This window comes from Cervus canadensis, chromosome 14 (genome assembly GCF_019320065.1).
Source record: "Cervus canadensis isolate Bull #8, Minnesota chromosome 14, ASM1932006v1, whole genome shotgun sequence".
NCBI lineage: Eukaryota > Metazoa > Chordata > Mammalia > Artiodactyla > Cervidae > Cervus > Cervus canadensis.
This window is the reverse complement of record NC_057399.1, coordinates 53,994,445-54,016,454: the sequence shown is the minus strand read 5'-3', so window position 1 is coordinate 54,016,454 and position 22,010 is coordinate 53,994,445. Positions and strand designations below refer to the sequence as shown.

At 44.2% G+C, this 22,010-nt stretch overlaps 2 protein-coding genes across 5 annotated transcripts in view; both read left to right on the top strand.

Annotated features, from left to right (window-relative positions):
* The window catches only part of MOB3B (MOB kinase activator 3B), a 215,405-nt gene extending 207,792 nt beyond the window's left edge, over positions 1-7,613 (top strand). For all 4 annotated transcript variants that reach the window (XM_043486439.1, XM_043486436.1, XM_043486438.1 and 1 more), the window contains exon 4: positions 6,161-7,613. In XM_043486439.1, the coding sequence (XP_043342374.1) occupies positions 6,161-6,190 (30 nt within the window). In that variant the 3' untranslated portion in view covers positions 6,191-7,613. The remainder of the gene's footprint in view (positions 1-6,160) is intronic.
* EQTN (equatorin) overlaps positions 1-22,010 on the top strand; it is a 76,497-nt gene that overhangs the window by 36,726 nt on the left and 17,761 nt on the right. The gene's annotated exons all lie outside the window — the stretch shown is intronic.

The window sequence follows — 22,010 nt, the reverse complement described above, 5'->3', positions numbered from 1 at the left end:
GGTGTGTAGGGTGTAGTAAGCTTAAGTCAGTTGGTTTCTTCAGTCTTGGTCGTGTAAGAAATTATTTGTATGACCTGGAATAAATCATTTTACTTCTTTGGACCATTTATTCCCTCCATGGCCAGTTCTACAAATGGACACACTAAGAGATAAGAATAAGCTTTGATTCCGAGAATTTATGAAAGTTTGTTCCATGTATATTAAAAAAAAAAAAAAAAAACTTCTTTCAAAGGCTGGCACAGATCTCTCATTTAATTTTAAAATGTTTAGATCAGAACAGAAGTGGTAGAGTATCTTAGGCAAAAGATATGCTGGTTTCATCTATCACCACCTTTCCTCAGAAAGATTAGGCAACATCATTTTAACTTTATTTCCAGAACTAAATATGATTTCAATTTGGAGATTTTGCCTACTTCTGGTTTTGTTTTTTAAATGACTGGAGCTTGTTTTTTAGGAAAAATTACATGTGTATTAAAAAAAAATCTAGCAAATATGTAAAAGGCAAATACCAGAAATAGATAACATATATTATTTCATTCACCCAGAGGTGAACTTATCATGCTGAACTCATAATTTATATTTTTTTCCTAAAGTAACTGGATCAAACCGTACATACTTTTGGGCTTCCCAGGTGGCAGTAGTGATAAAGAACCCCCTGCCAATGCAGGAGATGTAAAGATACACAGTTTCCATCTCTGGATGGGGAAGATCCCCTGGAGGAGGGCATGGTAACCTACTCCAGTATTTTTGCTTGGAGAATCCCTTGGACAGAGGAGTCTGGCAGGCTACAGTCCGTGGGGTTGCAAAGAGTCGGACATGGCTGAGCAACTAACACTTTACAACTTTATAACTATATATATACAATCACAATATAAATACACACACACATACACACACAAACACACCTTTCTGTTAAGAGTTCATCCATTCACCTTCAATTGTTTAATATAGCCTATATACTATTGGAAACTGGAATTTGGTTCTTAATTATTAATTGTAACCATTCCCCTTCCTTTGTCTTCCAAGTGCCTAAATCAGAATATTTTGATGGTTGGATCTTGAAGGATGTCAAAGTTTGCCAGGCATAGAAGGGCAAAAGGCATTTCTTAGGTAGAAGAAACAGTCGGTGAGAAGCCACTAGAAGCCTTATAGAACTGGGCTGTTGGAGACGGGGAAGATTCTAGTTTGCCTGGCAGGTGTGGTGAGTGGGCGGGGCTTCAACCGGAGGTGAGCAGGGTTGGTGGGTGGGGCTACGAAGAGCTTGGTTTGCCCGGCTGCAAAGTGTGGAATTTGTTCTGCTGAGTAGGGAATGGGGTTCTTTACAGAATCAATTACTGCCTTATGTAAAGTAGTGGCACGGAGGGAGCACAGCCAAATCCTGATCGTCTTCTTAAGAATTTGTCGCTAAGTCAATCGTGTCCGACTCTTTGCAACCCCATGGACTGTAGCCCGCCAGGCTCCTCCGTCAATGGGATTCTCCAGGCGAGAATACTGGAGTGTGGATTTCTTAAAATCCAGGTGCTTGAAGTCTTTTTATACAAGCCAAATACAGAGTTTAGGAACATTTCTCAGAAAATTCGCACCACCTTTGCAGAAACCTCTTAAGCACTTGTTCTTTGCGAACGGGCATGCCCTCACTTCAGTTGTGTCTGACTGTTTGCGATGCCATGGACTGTAGCCCGCCAGGCTCCTCTGTCCATGAGATTCTCCAGGCAAGAATACTGGAGTGGGTTGCCATGCCCTCCTCCAGGCTGGAGTTCGATAGTGGACTTAATATGACATGGTGGCTTCAGGTAACTCCTGCAATAGCAAATTCATCCCTAAAGAGCCAACTGCATAGTTGTTGTTCAGGCCACTTTTCCTGTAAGAAAGAATGTGTTTGGCCCTGCTAGATGCCTGCAGGAGGGCTCTGATGGAGAGGAAACCCATGGAACCCAATATTAGCTCGGTTTTTTTAGTTTGAGGTTTTTTTCTCAGAACCAGGTTTGTTTGTTTGTTTTAAGCCGCCCCATTGGCGCCACCCAGTGGGGAATCACTAGAATACAGTAGTGAAAGCCTATAGGCTTTAAAATTTTTTATTTATTAAAAATTTTTTTTATTTTAATTGGAGGATAATTACTTTCCAATATTGTGACGGTTTTTTCCATACATCAGCATGAACCGACCGTAGGTATACAGGTGTCCCCTCCATCCTGAACCCCTCACCCCTCTCGCACTTCCTCCCCACCCTGTCCCTCCAGGTTGTCAGAGAACACCGGCTTTGGGTACCCTGCTTGATACATACATCAAACTTGCGCTGGTTACCTCTTTTACATATGGTAATGTACATGCTTCAGTGCTGTTCTCTCAAGTCATCCCACCCTCTCCTCCCACTGAGTCCGTTACGTCTCTGTCTCCTTTGCTGCCCTGCACATAGGATTGTTGGTACCCTCTTTCTAGATTCCATATATATGTGTTAATATATGGTATTTGTCTTTCTCTTTCTGACTCACTTCACTCTGTATCATAGGCTCTAGGTTCACCCACCTCATTAGAACTGACTCAAATGCGTTCATTTTTATAGCCGAGTAATATTCCCTTGTGTATATGGACCAGAACTTCCTTATCCATTCAGCTTATAGGCTTTTGAAGGGTGGATCCAACTGAGCCTTCCTCAAGTTTCAGATCTAGTTCAACCATTCATTCCCTGTAAGAATGTTAAGAAGCTTCCTCGTAAACAGTCTTTCTCTTGTGTGTGAGGCTGCATGGTGTGGTGGGGTAAGCACTGGTCCTGGCTTTTCACAGACTCACTGTACCTTTGCTGAAGTTCCATATCCTCTCAAACTTTCCAAAAGCCTTCCATATTTCCAGTGTCTATAATTGTGGCATAATTGTTTCGTATTTAGGGACATAATTGTTTTAGTATTTACCCACTGTACTTGAAATTCGAAGTGGCATCGGTCTGGGTAAAGAAACAATAACTCTTTGGCATTTTGAACATTCAGGAATGATTGCAACCATCTGTAATTAATACATTTTAATTACTAAGTCACTGGCACCCAAATGCATAGTCATAAGAATGTTTCAAAAAAAAAAAAAGAATGTTTCAGAGACTTTTAACCATGATCACACAGTTTAGTGGAAAGAGCCAGCTTTTGCACCCAGATAGACCTGAGTTTAAATCTCACTTCTGCCACTTTCTGAGTGACTTTGATAAATTATTCTCCGTTTCTGTGCCGGCTTCCTGATCAGGCCAATGGGGATGGCAAACCTTACTTCACGGAATCAGAGTTAGGGTTACACGAAGTGATAACTGTGGAGCCATGAGGGAAACCGAGACTGGTGGACAGCAGACTTCACTTGATGGAAGTAACCCTTAGCATTTAGGCTCTGCAGCTTACCATTCATCTTACCTGTTCAGCCCACCAGCTCACCTTGAGCACATCACTTCTGCTCTGAGGCCCGGATTCCTCTTCAGTCAAAGTTTTACCCAGAGACAGTGATATAACCACCCAAAACATCTTTTCTTTCTGTAACACTGACCTGTTGCAAACAATTACAAGAATTAGTTATAAAACCAAAATTGTCTTGATGCCATGATCTTTCCTTCACTTCCTCGCTGTCTCTTTCTTCCACACATAGACACACACGCGCACACACTTTGCATTCCCACCTCATTTTCTCTCTTAAAAAGTTAACCAAAAACACAAGAACCTTTGGAAGCCTAACAGAGGAACAGCAAATCCCTTTTCAGGTTGTCATCATCTCCATCCCCACACCAAGTGCCTGGGTTCTTACTCACACCGTTGCGTGGTTACCTGTCTCCCCAGCCCTGTGGCCCCCCTCCTGCCCCAGCCCCTCTGCTCCGGCCGCAGAAGCACGCTTGCAGGCTCCGCTTCGGCCGGGCTTCCCTCCAGCAAGTGTGCTTAGTCACTCAGTCTGTCCGACTCTTTGTGGGAACGTGTACTGAGCCCGTGCATATCAGTACTTTCAAGCTTCCCACTCACCTCAAGTAGGCATCACTGGTCCGTCTCACAGATGAGGACACTGTGGGCCCATTCACTGCTGGATTAGACAAACCTTTCTCCATCATCACTTGCCAACATTGGGAAAACAGCAGACGGCAGGCGCAGCCCCTTTCTCCATGGATCTTACAAGATCTTACAAGGGATGAATCCAGGAAGCAGGAATGCAACAGATAATGGACTATTCCAATTGTGAAGAAGGGTGCCATGAAAGAGCAGGAGAGGAGGTTTGGGAAGGTAACCCTGGAAAAGGGCCACTCGAGCTAAAACCCAAAGGCGCAGGGAGGTCACTCAGGGTGCTGGCAAAGTCAGACTGTGTGCTCAGTCGCTCAGTCGTGTCCGACTCTTAGCGACCCCATGGACTGCAGCCCACTCGGCTCCTCTGTCCGTGGGATTTCCCAGGCAAGAGTACTGGAGTTGCCATCTCCTTCTCCACGGATCTTCCTGACCAAGGGATGGAACCTGAGACTCCTGCGTTGGAAGGCAGCTTCTTTACCACTGAGCCATCAGGAAAGCCCAGTGAGGACAGAGTGAGATCTAAATGTGGGTAGATTGGGTTCTACTATGCATCATCCCCTCCTCTAAAGCCTTACGTTTATATCATTGTATTTTATATCTTTTTCTCCCTGATAAACTGTATACCTCCTTGAGAAGAGTGACCTCACCTCCCAGGTACCTGGCCCATAGTACAAGTACTGAGCATAACTAAATGGCCACTTAATTTTTCAGTATATGTATCTTGAAGCAATTGCCTTATTTAGTATTACAAGTGCAAAAGTATTTACCTCGATCTGCTGTGTGTACGAGGCTGTTTCTTTAACCAGCACACTGGTATGGTTTTCTTACAGTCTCTGAGCACCTGGCATGCCTGTTTGCAAGGTCCTCTTAGGGATCAAACCTGGGTCTCCTGCATCGCAGGCAGATTCCCACCAGGGAAGCCCTGCTTCCTTAGATGTTTCCTGTGGGGAAGGGAGTGTTGGCTGGAGGGGGATCCGGGGTCAGAGTGCACAAGAGAGGCAGCAGCTGCATCAGCTCTGCAGCAGGGGGAACTCAGAAGCAGCTCCTTCGACTAATTAAAATGACATGAAACGTGTCCTAAATGCCACAAGGCACAAGGCGCCTTCCCAGCCTGCAATCCAGGCCATTCTTGGGGATGAAAGAAGAGCCGTTAGCCTGTGCCAGATGCGTGGCTAGACATGAGGGGTTCAGTGAGGATTTCTTCTTCCTGACACTTTGGAGCTCACAGTTTTGTAGAGCAGACAGATGCCCACCGTCCACACGTGCACGCACACACACGATGTACAAACCGGCTCCTTGAGCGCATGACTCCAGGTGGGCAAAGGCAGGAGTTGTGGCCAATCCCCAGTGGGTGGGGCGGGAAGGCTTCCCAGGCGGGTCAGAGTCATCTTGCTGGAAGTGGGAACATGAATGGCAATTAGCCGAGTAAGGAGGACAGGGCCTGGTAAGAGCAGACCACGAGCAAGAGTCTCGCCTGTGCAGAGGCCCCGAGAAAGAGAACCGATGGCACATGTGAGATCGGTAAATGCCCGCGAGAACCAGGCAGCTGATATGGTTGCCCAGCAGACACACCGGGCTATTCCTCATTTCTATTAAGAGATGTCCTTCCTCCCACTTTTCTTGACTTGTACGCACTGAAGCTAGCTTTTGTTCTTCCATCTTTGATCGAATCTCAGGGAAAGAGAAATTGTGCTCTCCTCTAAGAAAAATCCAATTAACCATATCAATCAGTCAGTGATACTTAGACTCCTGATGGGCAGACAGCTGGGAGTGGTGGAGACTGGGGCAAACCAGAGAGAGTATTTCCCATTGACAGAGGACAGCCATTCTTGACTCCAGCTATCCAGTGGCTCTAGATCTTGCAGTTTTTCCTGAAACACAGTGCAACCTGGATTTTTGGCAAGTTGGCTAAGTTTTTTAAACATTGCTCTGATATATTAAAAAAAAAAAAGAAAAAGGAAGAAACAAAAAGCCCAGCCAACAGGCACATGTCTGTATACTGAACCTTATTCCGGGGCCATGATTGTACCCTCCTGTTTAAAGGCTCCAGAGGTTGCCAGGGCATTTTCAGAATCCTTCAACAAGTCATTGCTCTGCCTATAGTTACTCCTAACCATCCTTCTCCCCCTGCTTTCCAGAAAGAGATGACGAGCAGGATGTGTCACTAACGGCCCCATCTTACCCTCCGGAAGAAAGAGGAAAGCTGTTTTCCTCCTGGCGTCCCAGGCGGGCAGGAGGGAGACTTCCCCGGCTGGAGAGGCGCGCCTACTGCCAGGAACAGGCCCAGCTGGAGACCAGCGGTGACTCTGGAGAGCGGTTCCCGCTCACCTCGTGTCTGTCAACCCTCTGAGTGCTGCTGGCGTGACCTGTGGACCCGCCGGGAGGGAAGGACCGCCCCTCGCCCATCCTGGAGGAAGGATGCCCCTGCACTTAACACGCACTGCGCAGTTGTGCAGTTCTGCCGGTGACCTGCCACCTAAGCTTTGCTGAAATTCAGGTTTTGCGCCCAAGGTCCTTATCCCTACTTCTCCACTTACCTGTCTCGTCAGCCGTCTGCCTTTTCTGTAACGTGTGTTCTAAGTACCCAGTGAATTTTGGAACTCTGGATGCACAACCAATTTTTCTCTAACAAGCCTTCCTGTGCGGTCTCGGCAGACTTCGGCCCTTGATGCTTGGTCTCGGCTGGGAGATCTGACGCCCGCCCGCTCACAGCATCCGCGCAGTTTCCGCCCCTCAAGCAGTTTTATCAGGGACCATTCCACGGGGCGGCTTGTCTCTGCCCCAAACAGGGTCTGCACACTCTCACTGCAGGAAACAGACTGGTCTCCAGCCTAAGGCTGGCTAGTTACCAGTTCACCCTGAACAGAGTATCTTTTTTTTTTTTTTTTAAACCACGCCATTCCTTGTCTCTTCCGGTCAAGATTTTTTTTTTCCTGTTTCTCCGAAGAGAGAAATAAAGGAAGTTATAAATGACCAAGAATGATCAGCAGAAGCACTGAGCCAGATTAGCGCAGTGTTTGTTCGTTATTAAAGGGTGTGGTGGCTGTCTCTACGTAATACTGAGATTTCAGTGGGGAGGGGGGAAAGTACAATGGGTGATTTGACGCCTGTATCTCAGACACCCAGCCCATTGACTTATCTTCCCAACAGGCCCTCTGAGCTTCTAGATCCAGCCTATGTTTTCTTCCTGTTCCTCCGCAATCCCCACCTCCTCCACCCATTACATTTGACGTTACAAAACAAAGTTAATTTCTGCCAGGGTGATGCTCCTGCCATGGTTGCCAAGGTAACAGGCAAGCTGGAGCCGTCTTCCTTCTTCCATCCTTGCCAATGTTTGGATCCCAGCAGACAGACTCATTCTGTGCTGCATCCTGCCTTTTGAAAGCTACCTGACTTTTCGCTGAAGTAATGTTGCCTTCCCGGATTCATTCGCAAAACTGTGGTGGTCCCAAGAGTCTGTAACTAGGGGGTGATGATACTTCCGGTGATCATTTGATTTTGACAAAATAGCAGTTGGTGGAGGGAAGTAGATGAGAATGTATTAGTGAATTTTAATGTAATACTGATTAAAGAATAACTTAACAATTCTGACTTTGTCTCATTACATGTGACGTGTGAAAGCCGTCTGGGGCTACCACAAGAGCCTGGAAAGGCATGAAATCTTTCTTTGGTCCAGACTAAGAAAGGACTGACTCTCTGGGCACTGTGGCATTCTGTGTTGACCCAACCCAGTAAACCAACCCTTGCTTTGTATTTTGTCAAAAGCCGTCTCATGGAATTCAAATGCTGCTACCTCTCTTCATATTGTTGTGTCCTGATCAACAACAAACATGCCATTTTTTGGTTTTGGTTTGCTTCCTAAGTAACTTTGAGAGGACAAGATAGAGATTTTCTCAGCATCATTTCTGGTTTAACGGATCCAGAGAACAGACAAATGAGTACGTCTTCCTGACCTATGCGCTATGCAGTAAGTGCTACACGGGAGTGTTGAGCAGTGGAACAGAAAAATGACAGCAGGAAGCCCAGTCCCTGGAAGGAACTCTGAAGCTTGGCACCATGAAAAACCACAGGAGTTTTGCTTGAAAAAACTGACATTTCGATAGTGCCTAATCAAGTAGGATGCTGGACTCTGAAGACTTTTGTTATGAATTCTTTTGAAATTTATTTTCTATTAACTGTGCATATGAAATTTCCACTCAATTAAAAAAAATCTGGATTTTTTTTTTAAACTTCTTGGAACAATTTCCTCATGGTTATATTGTTCACTGCGTTAATCAGCACTTCCAGGAAAAGTGCTGGCAAGCCACTCTTATTTTTTAATTATAGACGGTTCCTATTCCCACAGAACTTTGTTTGGCAAATTGTGAAGAAAATCACTACAGGTGATTTTTTTTTGTCTTTGGCTTGACTACATCCTGAGAACATCTCCTGGCAAATGCAGATCTGAGGTCCTGTGGCCCTTCAGGCATCTCCTGCTTTCTGGATCTGCAGTTGACACCTGGCTTCTTCCTTCTAATCTGGCTGGCTCCCCCTCATTTCCCTTATTTTAAAGTTGAGTAATACATGCATCTATGATTTTTTTTTTTTTTTTGAGAGATGTCAAAGTGGGAACTTCAAAAGGAAAAGATTGCAGTGACATCCATATACCCATAGTTGTCCATCTCTTCAGTTAATGGATTAGAGTCCTTCTTTTATCTATGTTTGGGGTGTGTGTGTGTGTGTGCAAGTATGTGGGTCTTTCATGGCGCTGACATTATTAAAGAGCTCAAGCTGCTTTGAGCTCCAGAATGTCCTACAATCTGTAATTTTTTTCTGATTGTTTCCTCATTATTAGATTCTGTTAAACATTTTTAGCCAGAACACGACATAAGTGGTGTTATTTCTTTCATTCTGCATCACACCAGGAAGCATGTAATGTTCAGTTGTCTCTTTTACTAAGCTTGATCAGTGGGTTGAGGTGTCATCTGCCTGATGCATTCATTATTAAGTTCCATAATTCATCATAAACCTCTGAAATTCAATATTCATATATTTTATAGTGTGAGACTGCTTTCCTTTCTTAATATGCCAAAGAGGTCCAGAAGTTCCAAAAGATTACAGCCATTGCAGTTAGATGTTGTTGCAGTGACAAAGAATTCTTCTCTTCCTGTGTCACAGAGGGAAGGAGAAGCTAAAAGTTTCCTTCTGCAGGTAATGCATGAGTATGCTGGATAGTGAGAATTTGTTGTGGTCCCTGGAGCCATAGTTAAAATATATATAGCTTTTTTCTGCAAATCCTCAGTGTCCTCCCATTGAGGCTGATGGTTTATTTTAGAGAGCACGTATTTTCATGAAAGGTGATTGCCCAAGAGTGCAAAAACTGATTTAGGTAGGGAAGAAATCTTTGATATTACACTGAGTCATGGCCCTCCCAAGGAAGCACAGTATGTGCACAGATATAAAGTATGTATTTGGCATTAAAATTTCATGGGGATGGGGAATGATTAGGAATAGAATGTCTAAAAGGGCTCTTTAGGAAGATGATAGTGAAAAAACTAGATTGAGAAATACTCATCTGGGGTCAGTTTCTGCTTCTGAAATTGTTCATTTTCTCTTCCTGGGGTGTTTGCTCATTTCTGAGGGCCAGGATAAGTGGAAGTGACTTTGAGAGACTTTTTTTTAGCTATTCCTTCTACAACCTTCCAAATCATATCAGTAACGTTCCAGGTGAAATACCAATTCTCCTCTCAACAGTCTTCGGGCACAGAAATCCTGCAGCATCCTCTGGTGTAACCCCTGGATCATATTCCGTGTGAAACCTTTCCATTCGACTGGCGTTAACTATTACACTGTCTCTGAGTTTCAGCTCACCTTTTCTAGTGTCCCACATTAAGAAAGATCCAAAAACTTTAAAAAGTAAAACATAAGTAAAAACATACTAAATGTGAGCTTTGTTTGCACATCCACTAAGTATTTGAAGACTCTTACCAGTTGTCCTTCAGCCTTCCTTGTTTATCATCTCGCATTGGCTGAATTATCTCGGAAGTCGTGTTATGCCACGGCTAACATTTCTAGACTTCAATCTGAAGCCTTCCCGAAGCTGTCTATGACACTGTGCGTCATAGATATAACCAGCAGTGACCATGTCAGAAATCACTGCATGCTTTCTCCACACTGTACTGTGCCTTTGCTAACTCCGGATTTGATTTCATACGTTCATAAATTTTCTATTATATTTGCCCATACTAAATCCTTATTTATATTTGGCAACACCATTTTGACCGATCTTCTTGAAAGTCCTACTGTTAGCATTCTTTGTAAGATTACACTGAGTTGTTTTAATTCCCTTTTTCACTGGCGAAGTATTAGGGGACATGGATAATTTCTCTCATCATTTGTGGTGATTATGTCATTCTGGTCATTGCTGGAAGCATCACTTCCTATGGTCTCTACCCTTATATCACTTCCACATCCCATGGGTATCACACTGTGAATAAAAGAAATATCATAGGAAAAGTACAAGAAACGCGTCCAAAGGAAAAATCACTGAACGGAGTCTGATGTGTCACTTGGATAATACTGTTGTCCTTTGGTCTTTTTACTTATTGGTGAAATAGGTGATTCTTGATGAAATAGATGATTCTCTCCTAGAATTAGCCAAACAAAGCATGTTTGGGAAATAATGGTTTTTTTCCTCTGCTTTAAAATTACATCAACAAAAATATTTTATAACAAGCTATTCCCTCTGGGAATTATTAATTCTGGACAAGACTTTTTCAAAGAATAAATAAGGATTTCTGTAACTTTTAGAGGGAAGAGTGCATTTCTAATCTGACAATTAAGCTGTTTTACTAGCTTTGAGTGTTCTAATTTCGAAGTTTTTCAGTATCTTTTCTAATTGCATCAGGAAAAAAGATTTAGCATAATTTTAGTTCCATTTGTGATTAAATTAAGGGTTTGGTTAATAAGAACAAACTAACAATAAAAAACAATTAAAAATGGAAAATAAAACTAAAGAATATTTATGAAATTAGTTCTTTGTGAGTTTAAGAATTCAAATGTCACAAATAAAAGACACAGCCATGATCTATTTTGTCTTTTTTATGTGTTTGACTTATTTCTTTAACAAATATTTTCTTCATCTTGCAATGATCTTGGAACAGATAAATGAAAAGCAAGGTTAATTTTACAAAAAAAAAAAAAAATGAATTCAGAATTTATTTTAGAACCCGTGCACATATATGCATTTTAGCAGAAGTTCCTTTGTTCTATGACAAGTTTTCCCAGGAGGGTATCATGTGTATTGTGTAGCTTCTCAATAGATTAATGTTGTACTGCTTTTTTCTTGCAGTAGGATTCGGTATTGAGTTTGGTCATGACTTGGAATACAAAGATAAGAAGTCTAGATTGTAGAAAAAGCGCATCAGTCAGAGTAAATAAACCTGAAGTAGAATCTCAGGCTTGCCCCTACCTTATTTGTGTGACACTGGGTAGTATATCTGTCCCTAAGAATTCAAAACTACAACTGGGCTTATAGATTTGTTCCTATGTAGCTTATAATCTGGGGGGATAATAATATAAGATTAAACGTCCATTATGTCCATCACCAACCAATGGACATGAACTTGGGCGAACTCCAGGAGATGGTGAGGGACAAGGAGGCCTGGCGTGCTGCAGTCCATGGGGTCACAGAGTCAGATATGACTTAGCGACTGAACAACAACAAGATTAAAATATAAGCGTACTCAGAAAAGCAGAAATACATCAATTCTGTACGTGCTGTGTGCTGTGCTTGGTCGTGTCTGACTCTCTGTGACCCCATGGACTGTAGCCCGCCAGGCTCCTCTGTCCATGGGGCTTCTCCAGGCAAGGATACTGAAGTGGATTGCCATGCCCTCCTCCAGGAGATCTTCCCAACCCAGAGATCAAACCCAGGTCTCCTGCATTACAGGTGGATTCTTTACCAGCTGAGCTACCAGAGAAGCCATAAATTTTGTATACTTACCTATTATTAGTACATTTACAGTCACTATATAATAATCGTACATGGCTCCAGTAACATCCCCTGTTCCTAACAGCAATAGAATACTATGTCTGAAAAAAGCTGTTTGGGACGAGGTGATTTCTAGACACAGCAGAGAGGAATGAGACTTCTGAAATGCAGTCTCACCTATGAAGCCTTCCTCTGCTTCTCAGGTTCACTGTCTGAAATGTACACCACAATGTGACCAAGAGGCAGGCTGTGGACTGATTTTGTCCTGAAGGCATGATTTGTTGAATCTACATAGACTGCTGTTGTTTAGCTAGCTGCCAACCTTTTAAAACTGGAAAACTTGATCCAAAAATCAGAATTTCTGGCTTCTCCAACTACATCAGAAGATCTGGCCACACTAGGCTTTTGTTTTCTTGTGGCAAGAATTGGCTGAGAGGTGGCTGACCCATTTAGACAGGGTTGTCTCTCCAGTTTACTGCCGTCTGCACCACTCCCTGATGCTGCCCAGACGCGGCAGCTTGTCAGTTACCACTGTCCTCTGACACTAGCATGCTTCACTCTGTACATTTCTCGCCACTTCCCTGAAGGCATTTCAGGTCACAGCCCCAGCTCTACTGTGTCCAGAGGGACCACTGAGGAGACCGCTATTTTAATTTTCAAATGTATCCCCATACACATTGAATATTTGCTGTATTATTAGATTCTCTCTAGAAACCTATACTGTATTAATGATAATAAATGGAAAACTGTCTTAAAGACAATAAATTCAAACCAGATGCCTTTAGTCTTTCCACCCAACAACAGCAAAAATTGATACTCCCATAAGAAGCTTACTTCCCAGGAAAGCTAAGCTGATCATTAAATCAATCCACTCTTTCAATATCCTAAATTCTTAAATTTCAACTCTGCTTCCAAGCAGACTTCATTGCTACATTAACCAAAATGATAAAGAACTGTCATTGGGAAGTAATTGTAGTATCATCTGTAACAATTACATATTTTATCTGACTTTTCTTCTAGTTCATTATTAAGTAAATATTAACAGAACACATTATTTTTAATGGAAACTTCTTGTTTTAATGCAGCATTCATCAACTAACTGGGTTTCATGAAGACAAAAAACAAAAATTCCCAGTACTTAATAAATTAAAATCTAAATGAGGACCTCTAATTAATGTAATTAAACTTTGATTGAGCTTGTAAAATGTATTACTGCATACTAAAGTAAGTTGAATATCTGCTCCAGAGGAAATCATATCATGTAATTGAGACATGACCTCACCTATAACCAAATCAGCAGAGGATAAGACTAAGCATTTTCAGGAAATAAATAGAACATAAAATTCTGTAAAGCAGTTATCCTTCAATTAAAAAATTTTAAGAAAGAAATACATAGAACATAGGGGGGAAAGGTATCAAAAGAATCCTATGTTTATTAACCCAGAGATAGTATCATGGGGCTTCTCAGGTGGCACAGTGGTAGAGAGTCTGCCTGCAATGCAGGAGACGTGGGTTCAATCCCTGGGTCAGGAAGATCCCCTGGAGGAGGAAATGCCAACTCATTCCAGTATTCTTGCCTGGGAAATCCCACGGACAGAGAAGCCTGACGGGCTGCAGTCCATGGGGTGGCAAAGAGTTGGACATGTCTTAGTGACTGAGCACATAATATTGTGAATAACTGTTTCTCCATAGCCATGCATATATCTATCTCAACAATGATGTATTTAATGTTGCTAAGAACTACATGCTTCAGGAGATAGCGGAGGACAGAAGAGCCTGGTGGGCTGCAGCCCATGGGGTTACAAAGAGTCAGACACTGCTTAGTGACTGAACAACAACATGCGGACTTCCAAAAGAGGCAGCAACATTTAGAAAAGTCATATACTATGAGTTGTTTATTTATCTGAAGGCTAATTATTTCAGTTGGGCTTGTCTTAATCAGAAGTATAATCACATGAAGGTACAAGGGAGACATTTGGTCTACACAAAGTCTGTGGTTAAGGCAAAAACCTTGGTAAAAATGCTGAGGGTGTTTAGACAGGATGAAGTTTGGTGGGAGAAGTTAACATTGGCTGGACCTGAGGGATCCCTGCCTGGGCTGTGGATGAGAACAGAGTTCTTTCTTTGCTCAGAATCTCAGATTAAAAGCCTCGGCTCCCTCTATTTCTTGCTGGCCTCACACACGCTGGGCACAGTCACATTTAGAGCCTCACTGCCGTCCCCCTGCCTGGATAATCTGCCCCAGGCAGCCTCATGTCCAACTCCTTCCCCCTCAAGTCTTTGCTTGAATGTCACCTTCTCATTGATCTCTGCTGGTCACATCCACCCATAGGACTCACAGCCCTCCTTTCTCTGCTCTGATTTTCTTTTCCCCATATAATCTGCATGATATAATTTATTTATCCAGGGATTGAACCTGCCTCTCCTGTGTCTCTTGCATTGCCAGTGGATTCTTTACCTCTTGAGCCATCAGGGAAGCCCTTTTTTATGTAATTTATTTGTTAGGTTTATTGTGTATTGTCTGTCTCCTCCAGCTGAATATAAATTCCATGCCTTCAGGGATCTCTATTTTGTTTATTGAGTGTCTGGCACAAAGGAGATATTCATTAGACCTTTGATGAATAAATGAATGGATGAATGAATTCACATGGCAGACAAGTGCCTAATTAAGATCTGCTATCAGAGAGAGATTAATTAAAAGCGAGGTACAATAATGATAATATTCAGTTGGTGATACTAACACCAAAAGTATATATTTAAGTGTCTAAGCACACCCTAAGCCTTTTAGGTGAATAATCTCAGTTAAACAACCCCATGAGGTTGGTTATCTATGTTTATCCCCATTTTAAAGTCAAAGTTACTTAAGTAATCTGCCTGAGATTACAAGCAAGAAAGTGATGTCACACAGGTGTCTCTAGAGCCCCACTCTGAACCATAGGAGTCACCCCCACCCACAAGGCATCAGGCTCTCCTCAAAGTGTCTTCTCTGTAGATCCCGGGTCCATGGAGTTTTGCAGTTCAGCCTTCAGTTCCTTTCTTGGTCATTTGTTAATGTGATTGCAGCAGTGAGTCTATGACCAGTCCATCTGAGGTCAGAGAGTATTTCCAGGCACAAGGTATTCATTCACAATGACAAAGTAGACCCTTAGTCAGAGGTCAGGTCAGACAACAGATCTAACAGGGACACCAGAAGGTCAGAATAACTAGTCCACAGAGTGTTGAGTGGTGTCAGGCCAAGTTCAACTCAATTCAGTTGCTCAGTCGTGTCCGACTCTGCAACCCCATGAATCGCAGCACACCAGGCCTCCCTGTCCATCACCAACTCCCGGAGTTTACTCAAACTCATGCCCATCAAGTCGGTGATGCCATCCAGCCATCTCATCCTCTGTCGTCCCCTTCTCCTCCTACCCCCAATCCAAGTCTTGGCCCTCAGGCCAAGACTGGAGGCCAAAACATGAGTCCCTGAGGAGGCTGCTGCTGCTGCTGCTAAGTCACTTCAGCCGTGTCCGACTCTGTGTGACCGCATAGACGGCAGCCCACCAGGCTCCCCTGTCCCTGGGATTCTCCAGGCAAGAACACTGGAGTGGGTTGCCATTTCCTTCTCCAGTGCATAAAAGTGAAAAGTGAAAGTGAAGTTGCTCAGTCGTGTCCAACTCTTCGAGATCCTATGGACTGCAGCCTACCAGGCTCCTCCGTCCACGGGATTTTCCAGGCAAGAGTACCCTGAGTAGGCAGGAGACACAAATCCAGAAGGAATCACCCAGCGTGGGGTAGGGTGTTCCTATGATCAATTGAAATGGTACATAAGAAACTTCGAGGACTTCCCTGGTGGTCCAGTGGTTAAGAATCTGCTGGGACATGGGGTTGATTCCATACAGGGGACATGGCTTCGATCCCTGGTCTGGGAAGATCCCAAATGTCAAGGAGCAACTAAGCCCAAGTGCTACAACTATCGAGCCTGTACTCCAGAGCCTGGGAGCTGCTACTACTGAGCCCACATGTGGCAACTACTGAAGCCCAGGCGCTCTAGAGCCGGTGCTCCACAACAAGAGAAGTCACTGCATTATGAAGCTCAAGCACCGCAACTAGAGAGCAGTCCCTGCTCGCTGCAACTAGAGAGAGCCCACACATAGCAATGGGGACCCAGCACAGCCAAAAAAGGAAAAAGAAAGAAACTTCTAGGTTTTGCTTCCTGCTGTGAAATGGGGAGGTGGGGAGAAGGCATGCCATTTCACTCCCTAGAGGAAAACAAGCAGACTTTTTAAACAGAAATACCCAAAGCAGAAGATGAACTTAGACATTAAGAAATTTGAGAATCTATCACAGTTAATTTTTGCTAATTTTTCTTCTCTGTGAAAAACATTAATGCATTAATTCTTCAGCCACAATATAAAATATATGGTTACATTAGAAATATGTAGCCGAGAGGCTAGAAGAAGGAGTGGCTGAGGGATTTATGTGTGCATGTGTTCCCTGGGCTAATTTAGAAATGAATGGGAAACAGAAAAGCAACGTCCACTCCATCCACTTGACTTCTGCCATTTCCTTTGACATACCATAAATGTTTACTGGTTTCTGGTTCTATCCAGAGATCTTGAACGTGTCAGGATATAATGCTGGCCTGCGCTTCCCCAGTGGTTCAGCGGTAAAGAGTCTGCCTGCACTGCAGGAGATTCAGATTCAACCCCTGGGTCAGGAAGATCCCCTGGAGAAGGAAACGGCAACCCACTCCAGTTTTTTGCCAGAGAATCCCAGGGACAGAGGAGCTTGGCAGGCTACAGTCCGTGGAGTCGCAAACAGTCAGACATGGCTGAGCACTCACTCAATGCTGGCCTGTGTTTGAAGGCCGGATGCTGTGATGAATGACTTTCACCCTCCTGTTCCTAGGGCTCCATGGATATTATCCATGAAATGATTCAACTACCAAACACAGAAGAAGCATTTGTCATGAGAGGAGTGGATAGTGGGAGTATTTTTTAATAGTAAATCATTAGATTCAGCAACTACTAAACCATGGAAATTAAAGAAAATTCATCCAAAAGTCGAGCCTCATTTCACACTTCCAGGAAGAATTTTTAACACATTTCCAGCCTTAGCATGAGCTTCCTGAGATTGTGAAGACAATACCAGGGTTAAGTATGACAGGGCATTAACTGGACATTAACTAGTAGAGTTCAAACACAGCTGATCCATGAATGTGGAATGGAGAAAGAAGATACTTCCCATGGAAAGCTTGCTAAAACAGACTGGGCCACTGGGCGAGCAGAAAAGAAAAAAGGTTTCATTCAGAAAAACTGGGAAAGAAAGTGAACCCTTTTCTTTACCATTCGTAGAAAGATGGTCCTAAAGGGCAGACTTTAAAATAAAAATTTATTAACTTATTTATTTATTTGGCTGTGCCAGGTCTTAATTGTGGCATGTGGGATTTAGTTCCCTGACCAGGGATCAAACCCAGTCTCCCTGCATTGAGAGCACAGAGTCTTAGCCACTGGACCACCAGGCAAGTCCCAGGCAGACTTATTTTAATGAGATTGTGGAAAGATGAGAGAGCAGATAAGATTCAACAATTCAGTTCAATCTTCGGGGAAAGATTCCCCCAAGCTCTTATGAGAAAATTAACCTCGGAGTCACAGAGGCCCCTCTGCCTCCACTGCCACAGCCTCTGCCTGTCCCCAGGCTCCCCTTCCTCATGTCTGACACTCTACAAAAGCCAGGCAACGACTGTCCCTGCCTCCAGATCCACTCTCCCCTCCCACTTCTCACAAGCTGAAGCCGGGCTGCTTTCTCTAAACCCCAGACCTGCGCCCCTCTCCCCATCCCCCAGACCACCTTGCCTGACAGCCCACCCCCACAGCAGGACCCAGACTCTTTAGCCAGGCCCTGAGACAGGCTTCTCACAGCTTTCTCATGAGTTATAAAGAAAGCCCAACAGCCCTTGCACTCATCCTCAGGTGTTTGGATCTCATGACCTGGAAACTTTAAAATTAAACAACAGACAGTGATCTATGGATGATGTCATCATCATCTCTCCTCACCTTTATTTCATAGAAGAAAGGACATTTCAACAACAAAAGAATAGAAAGAGTAGCTCTTGGGATACAAGCCCATCCTCTGGGTTTCCCTAGAGTAGTGAAAGCGTCTACACCTGCAGGCGCACGCCGACTGATGACCTTGGGATGTCAGGCAGGTGTTTGACACAGCCATGTGATGTTTTTGTGAGTTGCTTTGGTGCTGGTGGTGGCGGGTTTTCCTGGCAAGTCCTGACCGCCAAGAGACACTCGATTGCTTGGGCAGCACAGCTCCTCAATGTCTGGTCACTCTTCCTGTGATCCCGCTTGCCTGACCATCTGTAAGAGGGGGGGCAGGGAGCCTGCGCTCCAGGACAGCCTAGGGGAACAAGCACGCAGCCTACTCTAGCGGCTGCCACCGCCTCTGGGTGACCTGAAGACAGAACTGCCGTGGCCGCCCCTAGAGATGAGAGATCATCCTCCCTTCTCTCCTTTCTCTGCCACTAGTCCAATCCTGATCTGCGGACAGAGAACTAGAATCCTCAAGCCTCCTCTTTGGCTAAGGAGCCTCCTCTGCCACCTGCCCCCACTCCTAGGCGGTCTCAGGTGGGAGGCAGGCAGCACCAAAGATCGTCTGCATGCTAGCCAGCGTCTGAGTCTGGAAAAGTGAAGAGGGAAAGTCGCTGAGTTGTGTCCAACTCTTTGTGACCCCATGGACTGTAGCCCACCAGGTTCCTCTGTCCATGGGATTCTCCAGGCAAGAATACTGCCATTCTCTTCTCCAGGGGATCTTCCTGACCCAGGGATCGAACCCAGGTCTCCAGCACTGTAGGCAGATTCTTTACCATCTGAGCCACCAGGGAAGCCCAGTTCTAATACTTCATAGATTTTTAAATTTTCTGAGTAAAAGACCATCATGCCATTTGTAAATAATAACAATTTTGTTTCTTCCCTTCCAATCATTACATCTTCTATTTCATTTTCTTGCCTTATAGCACTAAATAGCACCTACAGGTGCTACATGTACAGTAAAAGCACCTAAATATTTACCATTTGGTCCTTATAGAATATTTACTAATCTATACTTTACACCATAGTGGGTGAAAGTCGCTCAGTTGTGTTGACTCTTTGCAACCCCATGGGCTATACAGTCCATGGAATTCTCCAAGTCACAATACAAGAGTAGGTGGCCATTCCCTTCTCCAGGGGATCTTCCCAACCCAGGGATCAAACCCAGGTGTCCTTCATTGCAGGTGTATTCTTTACCAGCTTAGCCACCAGAGAAGCCCAAGAATACTGGCGTAGGTAGTCTATCCCTTCTCCAGGGGATCTTCCCAACCCAGGAATCAAACCGGGGTCTCCTGCATTGCAGGCAGATTCTTTACCAGTTGAGCTACCAGGGAAGCTTACAGCATAGATTTAAGTGTAAGACCAAAGACCAAAGACACCAGAATGAATGAAACTTAGAGGCCTCTAAACATACATTGACATTAAATGTCATTTCTTGTTTAAGTTAGTTTATCCCTACTCAAAAAAATGACATTTAACTTCAGTGTGTGTTTAGAGGCCTCAAGTTTCATTCATTCTGGTGTCTTTGGGCTTCTGCTTGTGTATGTTTCTACTTGTGTGTATGTTCACATCTTAAGAAGATGTGAACGTGGATCGTCACTTTGAGTTGAATGAGAAGATATGAGCTGGGAGAGAAAGGTATCAGAGCAGGATTTGGGGCAAGGGTGATCATTGAGAAGAAAGAACGAGACCACACTGTTCAGAAGTTCTGAATGTTTCCGAGGCCACTAAATTCGAAAGTGACTACATTGTCACCTCCCCCTTTATCTTCCTGAAAATTCCTATCCCAAAGCCTTAGGTAGGGTCGCTCACAGTAGGATCTGTGCTAGGGTTGGGTGGAGGGAGCCATGTGGCCCAGGGTGGGGTGTCAGAGCTCAAGCAGGAATGAGAAGGGCCTCCAAGTAGGAAAAGGAATGCTCGGTGCAGAATGTTGGAACTGAACCAGGGTCAGGAGGGTGGGAGAGGGGTGGCCTGGCACGGGTTACTGGAGCCCAGGTGAAATGAGGCAGGCATCTGTGTAGGAGGGCTGCCTACCAGGAGGTGGCAGAGGCCCGTGGGGTGAGGAGGTCATCTATCTGAGAGGGCAGCCTGGCAGAGGGTGTCAGAGCCTGAGGGGGTTGCAAAGGGCATCTCTGCAGGGAGAGAGAGGCAGCAGCAACGGAAGGCTGATTCTACAGTATGGTGGGGACGGGGGAGGTTAATCCAGCAAGTAAATATACTCCATTAAGTATAATGGAAGTGAGGTTTCTCACCACCAAAGAAGGGGGTTATAAATATGTAAACTGGCTGGCCTAAAATCAAAGGTAACTATTTGAACCCATGTTTTTGATATAGATAGCTATAGAAATAAACCTAGATGTAAATATGTGTGTGTATATATACATATATGGGGCTTCCTAGGTGTCGCTAGTGCTAAAGAACCCCTGCCAATGCAGTAGACATGAGAGACTTGGGTTTGATCCCTGGGCTGGGAAGATCCCCTGGAGGAGGGCACAGTATTCCAGGAAGGCACTGCCATTCCAGTATTCTTGCCAGGAGAATCCCATGGACAGAGGAGCTTGGCGGGCTATGGTCCATAGGGTCACAAAGAGTTGGACACAACTGAAGCGACTCAGCATGCATGCACCTACTTGTCATGCCCTCTCACTGAATTGGGGATCCAGCTCCCAGCTCACTGAAAGCCTGTTGATAGATGAAGTAGTCTTGCTGACATATTAGTGTCTGAGGTTACCTCTTTGCACGCCAATAGGGCCTTTTGGACCTGTAATGCCATCCAAAGGGTGGCAAAGAGTCAGATACAACTGAAGTGACTTAGCACATGCGTGTGCACACACACACACACATGCATGCATATATTACACACAGAGTACACTTTTGCACCACACACTGCATTCCTGTCTCTGACCACCGAGAGGACCTGACCCCAGTGGTGTTCTGATTCAATGAACACATCTAGCGTCTGGCTCTTGGCATGTGGATACAATTCTCTGCTGAAAGGAACCAGGAATTCTTAGAGGTAATGGTTGCTTCCTTAGCCGGGGCTGGGAAAATCCAAGATGGGTGTGGAACAGTGAATATCAAGAGCCTGGGAAATGTTCATAAGCTTTAAGGTAGAAATTCTTTTTTTAGGAAACTATCCTAAATGAAATCACTATAAATGCTGAAAAAATTTTAGCCATAAATATGCTCATTACTTTATTGTGTGTAATAAGCAAAATTGGAAACCTAACTAAGAATAAGGTAAGTGACACAAAATAGTAATGAATATTCACTGAATTGGATGTTATACAGACAATAAAATTAAGTATATAGGAATGCTTATATTATAATGTTAAATTATAAATGGAGCATCTGGATTCAGAATGAGTGAAACATCTCACCCAGGTCTGGCTCTTCCTTGCAACTTTCTAGAACCCTTTCTGCTACATCTCATGGACCCAAGTATACATCAATGCCTTGAATTGTGGTTAGATTCTTGCTATTTAAATATCTTGACTTTTCTGCTCTCAAAAACCATCTACCCTCCTAGGTTTACACCATTTAGCCAAACAACTCTCTACCCCCCCACCTACCACGGTCATCTTTTTGTCATTCTCTACACCTGCCCTCTGGGCTTCCTGGGTGACTCAGTGGTAAAGAATCCACCTGCCAGAGCAGGAGATGTGGGTTTGATCCCTGGGTCGGGAAGATCCCCTGGAGAAGGAAATGGCAACCTAGGCCAGGATTCTTGCCTGGGAAATCCCATGGATAGAAGAGCCAGTCGGGACACCATCCATGGGGTCGCAAAAGAGTCAATTTAGCAACTAAACAGCAACACTCCCCCTCATTCATGGAAAACCAGGGCACCAGTTCCCACAGTTCCTCTCATTGCCAAGTCTCACATGTCCTAGGGAGCATCTCTGGACACACAGACAGTGCATCATGGTCTCTCATTTTACT